This window comes from Temnothorax nylanderi, unplaced genomic scaffold (assembly GCF_030848795.1).
Source record: "Temnothorax nylanderi isolate EJ_2023f unplaced genomic scaffold, tnyl_v1.0 TNYL_tig1286_pilon, whole genome shotgun sequence".
NCBI lineage: Eukaryota > Metazoa > Arthropoda > Insecta > Hymenoptera > Formicidae > Temnothorax > Temnothorax nylanderi.
Window position 1 is genome coordinate 1 of NW_027250348.1, and position 9,350 is coordinate 9,350.

Here is a 9,350-nt window from a genome sequence, read left to right on the forward strand (position 1 = left end):
GGTCACCTGCCTACAAGTGCAAGTGCCCGAATCAGTTCATTCTGGACAAGGATGGGGTCAAGACAGTGCAGAGCGAACTGTACCGCGGGTCAGCATCGCGGGTTGTTTGCGGACCACCCGACGAGAAGTGCATCCCTTGGTATTGGAGGTGAGACATGTTTAGATTACTACTGTGTTTCTTTTTAATAAATAATTGATGGAGGAATTATGATGAAAATTATATGCAGATGCGACGGAGAGAAGGATTGCAAGGACGGTTCTGACGAGTCGTCGAGTTGCCCGACGAGGATTTGCCGGCAAGCATGTTCCAATGCGCGAACAAAAATTGTACGCCGAGCGTGACGATTTGCGACGGGATTGACGATTGCGGTGACAAGAGTGACGAAGCTAAGTGCGCGCTCGAATGCGGGGAGCTCGAGTTTAAATGTAAGTCTAACGGCCGCTGCGTGCACGACTCCTGGAAATGCGATGGAGATGCTGATTGTAAAGACGGCAGCGACGAAGATCCTGCCATTTGTCGTAAGTATCACGCTACATGTCAGATATTTTTTTTTACTATTATTAGTACACAACTTTTCTACAGTTTCGATAAATCAAATATATTCTTGCTTTTTATCTGTTTTAATTCGTGAATTCATATTTTTTTAGACAACCGCGCCTGTGACCCGAGCACCGAATTCAGCTGCAAGAACGGCAAGTGTATTCCTAAGTTGTGGATGTGCGACTCTGACAACGACTGCGGCGACGATAGCGACGAGCCGGCGTACATGTGTCGGCAAAAGAACTGCACGACCGGGTGGCAGCGATGTCCAGGACACGCGAACTACCGGTGTATCCCGAAGTGGCTGTTCTGCGACGGCAAGGACGATTGCCGCGACGGTTCCGACGAGCGTCCAGAGAACTGTCCCAAGTGCGACCCCAAGATGGACTTTAGGTGCGCCAACAACCGGTGCGTGCCGAAGCAGTGGCTCTGTGACTTCGCCGACGATTGCGGGGATGGTAGCGACGAGGCAGACGCGATGTGCAAAGACAAGTACCGCCAATGCTCCGAGTCCGAATTCAAGTGCACGAACGGTAAGTGCATTGCGTCTAGATGGAGATGCGACAACGAGGACGACTGCGGGGACAATAGCGACGAGGAGCAGTGCCATCAGTACCCGTGCAAGGTACGTATAATAGTCTAGTTTTGTTGTAACATTACGATCTCGTATTTTATGCAATCCCTCTACTTGTCGCAGAACGACAGCTTCAAATGCGCGAGCGGTCATTGCATCGCGTCGTATCTTCGTTGCGACGGAGCGCGAGATTGTCGCGACATGAGCGACGAGATCAACTGCCCACCGAGATACCCTGGCGGAAGGTACTGCCCGCAATCGCGATTCCAATGCAACAACAACCTCTGCGTCTCGCTGAACGACATCTGCGACGGCACCGATGACTGCGGTGACAATTCCGACGAGAGTCCTACCATGTGCGGTGAGTTCAGTTGCTGATACTCGGACTCCTTTGTAACAAGAGTGGGAAGATAAACGTTGCTGTTTCTTTGCGTAGCGAACTTCCAGTGTGACATGCACAGACGGTTCCAGTGCGCCAACCACAAGTGCATCGCCAGGTATCAGTTGTGTGATGGAATCGACAACTGCGGCGACGGTTCCGACGAGAACAATATGACGATGTGTGTGAAGCAGACTCGTCCGTGCGACCCGATAACCGAGTACACCTGTGCGAACAAGAAGTGCATCGACCATCTGAAACTCTGCGATCTCGGGATGATTGCGGGGATCTGTCGGACGAGTTGGGATGCCGTGAGTTTCATTCCCATCTTCTCCGCTCCGTCACGTTCGACGTCTATGTCAGACAACTATGTTGCGTTTTTAGATCACAGTCACCATTGCACGGACAATGACCGCGGCGGTTGCGCACACGAGTGCCACAATCTCGTTGACGGCGGCTACATCTGCACCTGCTACCCCGGTTACATAATCTCACCGGACAACCGGAAGCACTGCGTGGACGTCGACGAGTGCCAAACCGGTGCTCACCAATGCTCTCACATTACAGGGATTTCACGCACTAAGTAATTACAGCGTGTAATAACTACAGATTATTGTGTTCCTTTCTGTGATAACTACAGGTGGTCCTGTAGTAACTACACAAGTGTAATATTTACTGGCTGTAGTTTCTTTCCGTAAGGGTATCGACAGATTTCCATATATTAACAGATTTGCGGTATTTATCCATTAGGAATAAAACAAACTAATTATAAAATAAAGGCAACTTACTCGCGTATCGTATCGTGAAGGTTCTGCTCTCCTCTGCGTAATGCTGTAATATTTCTTTCTCTGGAACCGCGTGTTTCATCTTCCATGTCTCTTCGATATCCTCCAGAAGCTCTTTCATCTGCAGCTCGAAGAAGTCGTTCGGTATACAATCACAAAACGATCCGATTAGTCTCATATGCGGCAGAACATAAGGTACGAACTTTTTCATTAGTAAACACGCAGTTAATGAGCTTCATGATGACGAAGCTATTCACCAGTAACGGTGACGTATTTTCCATAATGATGCTCAGATCCGTTATCCCAGCTGCTAAGCCCCAAAACTGCCGGAAATTAGAAACGAATTGTCAGTCTCAATTCTAACGTAACCTGTATACCTGTTGTACGTATCTTTAAACACCTCAAAGGCTGTCAAACTGAAAATAAACAAAGATGTAACGGCGAACATCATGTTACCCTCCATCAGTCGCGACTGAAATGGCCATTGGCCGATTACGGACAGGAACCTTTTGTTGAGATAATAGTAGCGATTGTCAAAGAAAGACATATTATATTGGAAAACCGAAGAAGTTCGAAACAATCAGATATCTCGTCCAATATTCACGCCTAATCGCAGAGTTTATTCCTTTAAAATGATAGTTGCGTATTCCTTTGAAAAGATTTTCAAAAAGAAAATAGTCCCAGTAAGCAAGAAACATCAAGAAACATTTTAACTACATTACAGCAACGTTTTAACATTAATGCAATGTAGTTGAAATGTTTCTTGACGTTTCTTGCTTACTGGGGTAATACAACGAAAAAACAATGGAATATGTTCCACAGTACCACGCAATCAGATATTTATGAGTAATGAGTCGCATTTCTCTCAACGGACTCTTTGATCGGAAAGGTCTATAACTGCGACTGTACATTGTATATGCCCATCGCTTTATAAAACAAGTAAAATTGCTAAAACTATAAGATAAATGGTAGTAAAGATACACGCAAATTGCAGAACCACAAAAGTAAAACTGTTTACTTATTTTATTTAAACCGTTCAGTATTGGAAGAATCATCAGTTCTATGAAGTTTAACATTTTTTGCGTTAATATTATATTTTGTTTCTACTTTTTTACGCAAGTACATAATTACATACGGTATTATATCTGTTATTCACGGATAACAAATGATTCGATATAATAACTAATATTATTGTTCAGAGTAGAATGAAGAAAGAATATAAAATATGATGTTTATTACTTAACGGTTAAGTTCAAATTCTATTATATATTTATATTATTATAAAATTAACGATACGATCTACTTGAATTTTTGATAGATAATCAGCAAATAAATAAAGAAGGACATAGAAACAAAATTATTGTAGATAAATAATTACATTTATTAAAATAGATGCTTAATTAAAAATTAGCTAAGAAATACAAATAAGAAATATTATAGAAAAAAATAACTTTCTCCGTCAGTGATTAAAACCAAAATATTATTTTATTTCTCGACTAACTGGCACAATATAAAAAAGTATGCACTACGTTTCGGCTCGAGGTTTGAGCCCTTCTCAAGTGCGGTTTAATCGTCAAAATTGACTTGTCATGTGGTACCCAAAAGACATCTTTGTGTTTACGAGAATGTTCCAACATGGTTATAAAGTACAGGTGTCTCATGTGTCAAATTTCCAAAAATTTGCATATTAAATAAGGTTCTCCGTTGCAACATGTCATGTGTGTGGAAGTACTTCGGAGACTACTAGACTTTTAGTCTCCGAAGTACTTCCACACACATGATATGTCGCAACGGAGAACCTTATTTGATATGCAAACTTTTGGAAATTTGACACATGAGACACCTGTACTTTATGACCATGTTGAAACATTCTCGTAAACACAAGGATGTCTTTTGAGTACTACATGACGAGTCAATTTTGACGATTAGACCGCACTTGAGAAGGGCTCAAACCTCGATCAGCCGAAACGTAGTGCATACTTTTTTATATTGTGCCAGTTAGTCGAGAAATAAAATAATATTTTAGAAATATTTTAATTGCAGATATTATAATTTTCGATAATACGTATAAGAACAAAAATACTTTTATTCATGATCATACTTTTGACAAAATATGATGCACGAAGTAAACCGCATTCCATATGGCGAATAATTACATGTCATCCGAGCTTAATGATACCATTAACGTAACGTAAGAAGCGGACTTTCTCATAAGCTTAAAAATATAATGTAATATCAAATATATATTTTCTACATGTAATTTTTTAAATACGTATAATTAAGCGGAATATTTATATATGTTTTAAATATTGTTCGAAAACAGATTATTTATAGGGGAGACCGGGGCGAAGTCAACCCCTTTTTTTCGGTGCCGATTTTTAACAACAAAATAAATCATTTTAGTGAAATATAGTATACCATTGTAAAGAGTGAACCCTTGGCTATAAAATTTATATAGGCATTTTTGGTCTACGTCGCTTTGTTCAACCGGTATAGAGTAAAAACGACAAAGGTGCAAAAATCGAAAAGTTAAAATTCCCGGGGCGGAGTCGTGTCTTCATTCTCGGACTGGATTTTAAATAAAGATACATAATTTTGATCATAAAAAATAATAGAATACACTTTATTCATTGTTGTTTAGTAGAAAAATGGAAAGCGGAAAATAATTTCAAGAAAATCAATTTTCTTTTTCGCTAACAGTTAAAGCATGTAAAAACAGAGTCTGACGAGCGCACGCACTCGTTGTGTGCCTTACGCCTGCACGAAATGCACTGTTTTTCATCGGCTCTGTTTTCTATTATCTCCGAGCATACGCACCCTTATGAAAAAGTACACTCAACTTTGATGGTTAACACCCAAATTGAGAGTTCACACTCAAAGTTGGGCGTAAGTTTAGTGTTTGTCATCAAAGTTAAATGTCAACACTTAAATTTAGGTGTAGATTGAGTGTTGACCATTAAGGTTTAGGTAAATTGTGGGTTTAATCCTCAATGATGAGTGTTTATTGGGAGTTTATTCTCAATGATAAGTATAGGTTGGGGATTTAAGCCTCAATGTTTAGTGTAGGTTGGAGATTGATCCTCATTGTTGGATGTACAACGCCCAATCGTTTCACATTAGATGGCGCGACGCGCGAGTCGCTATTCTCAAAGAGCCTCGTTAGGTGTCATGGCCGCACTTGCTTGCGTTTCTTCGAACGTGTCGAGTCCGTTATCTCTTTCTTGACGGATTGATCGTTGCGGCGCGTGTTCTGGAGACCAACCAAGCGAGAGTCGGATTACCAGGGAGAGCTCACCGCCAGGAAAGGGAGAGCTGCGGCAGCTAGCGTCCGAGAGGGAGGATCGAGGCGAGGAGTCCGGTTCAGCGAGCGGAGCCCTTAAGAGATTCTCATTGGGACGCCATATTTGTTACTTTCATTTGAGGGTTTATATTTTTAGCGTTTATACCGTCATTTTTAAGGATTAACCATTAATTGAAGGTTAACTATCACTTGAAGGTTAACCATCATCCAAAGAAAAACCCTTAAAGTTGGGTGTGATTTTGGACCGCCAATTGAAGATTAACCTTCAAATGATGGTTAACCTTCAATTGACGGTCCGAAATCACACCCAACTTTAAGGGTTTTTCTATGGTGTTTTTTAACGGTTAACACCAAAAGTTGAGTGTATTTTTCCATAAGGGCAGCACATATTATTTAGCTTTCTTAATTTCGTTTTGGCTTGGAAACAACTTCGCCCCGGACACAAGTTTTAGGTTCGCTTATAAAATAATAGAAATCAATGAAAATAAAAAAACTGCACTGGATTCGTATTCAGCATGCATTACTCTTTAGAGTCACTTACTTTACTTACCGAATCTCAATTCGGAGAGACAATAATACTTAAGATATTACAAACTTTCGACGCGGAAGAAATTTTACTTTCAACCTGCGAAAACACGTTTGCTTCGATAAGAATCACAACATGGCACGTAACCTCACTAAACTCCGTTGGTCACGTGAGCACCATAAGCCGCGCTTACAGTATTAATGGCGAGTTCACACAACATACAGATTTCGACATAATTGCAAAAACGACTCCGTCCCGGGGCCGATTTCGCCCCGGTCTCCCCTACAGATTTTAGATTTAGGTACTTATTTTCACGGCTATTATTCATATATACGAGTATACTGAACTTTACCGTGCTGTAACTTTCCAAGCAAATTACGTATATTTTCGCCATAGTTATGTGACATGGTTTTTGACACTTCATTATTAGAAATAGCAGCATCCTTTTTGCTTCCAAAGACATTTGATACCACAATCCGTTATATCTGAAAATATATTATAACTTTAAAATCATGACGTCATGGATTAATTAAATCAATAACTTACGCTGCAACAGAAATTTGAGAACTGTGATCTATTATCTTCTGTCCTATCCAACTATTAAAGAAAAATCGAGTAGATTGAAGGAGCAAAAGTGGACCGTTTTTTATTAGTTCCGTATTAATCACGATCTGCACAATAACGCACAAATACAAAATCGATTCGAGTCAACATAAAAGAGAATATTTTCACAATATGTAACGGATCAACAATTTATTAAATAGCTCTAACTGTGTATTTAGAATGTATTATATATGTATACCATAACGCATGTAGAACACTGAAGTAGAATTCCCAAACCAATGTCGGCAAAAAGGCACATCGCAAACGTCGATTCGATCAACTGGATTAATCTATTGACAACAAATAGAGATAGAAAAATCCATGGAGCATATCTATAATATTTCAGGTGGACCTTATAATACGATTTATTCGATTTTATATGAACCTCTCTATTCTGATTTGCAGCTGTATGCATTGTACCAGCTTTTCAATATCTCTGTCCTCTTTAGATATGGGATTACGATCGATACATTTTAATTTATCATGTATAGCCAATTTTTTCAAACGGTAACTGCAAGTATATAGTCATGTATGTACATAGAAGAGATATTTTCTATAAAAATGAGACAAAGCAAAAGTAGGATACCTTAATATAGCCAGTGTACCACAGGCATGTTGCAGCAACGCGAAATAGATGGTATCTGTTGCGACCACTATCGTAACACACATAGCGTACCCTGCGAACGTAATTGCTAAAAGAATGTAATAATGCTTTTCCAAATTCAAAAAGAACTCGACGGGGTGCGGCATTTTCTTCGGTCTCGTTACGTTTAACGTCAGTATGATGTCGAATAAGGGTACGGTGAGCGGCGCCGTCACGAAACTGGCTGCACCCGTGCTTGTAAAAACTGGTAAAAAGGAATTGTCTCTCTTTGCATAATTGCTCAGTGGAACGGACGTTGGGTATACTTATCGTTAGGCTTACTTAAGTAAGCCACTGTGAATATCCGACTTTTCTCGGCATATTCTATCAAAATCCAAATATCATGGTATTTCGCCAATAAACACCAATCGTGACGCACGTGCTCAATCAGCATCCTAAACTGGAGGTACAGCAATTTTTCTTGGACGAAAAATAACTTTCTGCATTGTGACACAATTTACTTACTTTTTTAGCTTGCCAATGGACACCAATTACTTTCAAGAGACATAGAAGCGCGCCAAGTAAAGTTGGCAGAACATCGTAAAAATCGTTTAAATTTCTCATACGTTTGAACAAGAATGCGACCTATTAATAAATTGTAATTAATTCATCGTATCGTATTTAATGTGAAATACGTGACTTTCGATGTAACTGTACAGATTCGAATAACGCAAAAATTGCCGAAAATTTCGGAAAACTCATAATATTGAAACTCTAATTGATCCTCTTACGATTTTTTTAGTCCGTCTATAATTTGCGAGATACCTGCGGCAGGAGTATAATCAGTATACCAAGTATTGCACAATAGAAAAATGTGTTTTTGTTAGACGATGACTGTACCGGCCACAGACCGAGAAACGACAGCAGCAGCTTGTTAACTCGAAAATATCGGGTATCAAAGATGTCCATTGGCTGGCCTGTGCTTGTTGAAGCGGAATTCTTGAATAAGTCGAAGTGACGTTTCCGTCAACCGCACGATTCATTTGATATTCTCTTGGGGTATTGATACGTTGGCAAAGAATACACGTTATAATATTCCGATTTAAATGGAATCAGTAATGAGAGAAGTCGCCTCCCGCGGCCGGGCGATACGCGAAAAGTCCTGCAATTTTAATTTCGTCGTCAACATTGTGGCGTAAAGCAATACGGTGGTAACGCTTACGTTCTGGACAGCATATTCATTGTTATAAAACAGACGAGATAACCAGTTATACGTCGCATGACATAGTTGGTTGCCATATGTCAATTATGTTAGATATATATTTCTTAACTACGAAATAAAAAAATATTATCATTTACAAATTAACGGCAATAATTTAATTTACGGCAAACGTATTTATACAGCAATGGATTTTTGGTTTAGTAATTACTAAATCCTTAAGGATGCGTCTAAATGAATTAGGAAAATATATGTAAGTAAAAAAAATGAGAATATAATATTTTTATTATAACATAAGTATTATAATATATTATTATTATAACATAAGTAAATATAAGAATATCATATCATAAGAATATCATTATCAGTATATCAGTATACCTATATTATCAGTATATCAGTACACTGAGAAAAATGGACAGTTCGTTCAAAAATTAACAAATGGATAATCCAATATTTTTAGTCGGAATTATGAATAGCCGATCAATTATTATCAATGATATCCGGCTATAATTGATTGGACATTATTCTAATCTTGATCGGCTTTTCATAATTCCGACTAAAAATATCGGATTATCCATTTGTTAATTTTTGAACGAACTGTCCATTTTTCTCAGTGTATATATATATTATACATATATATATTATCAGTATATCAGTATATAATATTAACTAGCTGGTTACCCGGGCTTCGCCCCGGAGGACATATGTAATAAGACACGCAAATAGTCTCTCTCTCTCTCTCTCCTCTCTCTCTCTCTCTCTCTCTCTCTCTCTCTCTCTCTCTCTCTCTCTCTCTCTCTCTCTGCTGCGCATGCGCCTGCCTTGCTGGTCTCCTC

General features: G+C 39.2%; 2 protein-coding genes across 2 annotated transcripts; one reads left to right on the top strand and one right to left on the bottom strand.

Moving 5' to 3' along the window:
- Positions 1-283: 283 nt before the first annotated feature.
- LOC139787126 (uncharacterized) lies at positions 284-2,050 on the top strand. The gene is made up of 5 exons (XM_071726215.1): positions 284-519; positions 649-1,166; positions 1,239-1,476; positions 1,552-1,805; positions 1,879-2,050. Exons 1-5 carry the CDS (start codon positions 303-305, stop codon positions 1,981-1,983), a joined length of 1,332 nt encoding a protein of 443 aa, XP_071582316.1. The 5' UTR covers positions 284-302; the 3' UTR covers positions 1,984-2,050.
- A 2,297-nt stretch (positions 2,051-4,347) lies between these two features.
- LOC139787128 (odorant receptor 13a-like) lies at positions 4,348-8,288 on the bottom strand. The gene is made up of 9 exons (XM_071726217.1): positions 8,118-8,288; positions 7,818-7,937; positions 7,635-7,752; positions 7,296-7,557; positions 7,095-7,220; positions 6,909-6,999; positions 6,653-6,777; positions 6,459-6,591; positions 4,348-4,494 (listed from the first exon to the last, which is right to left on the bottom strand). The coding sequence occupies exons 1-9, from the start codon at positions 8,259-8,261 to the stop codon at positions 4,432-4,434; spliced, it is 1,182 nt and encodes a 393-aa protein (XP_071582318.1). The 5' UTR covers positions 8,262-8,288; the 3' UTR covers positions 4,348-4,431.
- Positions 8,289-9,350: the final 1,062 nt, after the last annotated feature.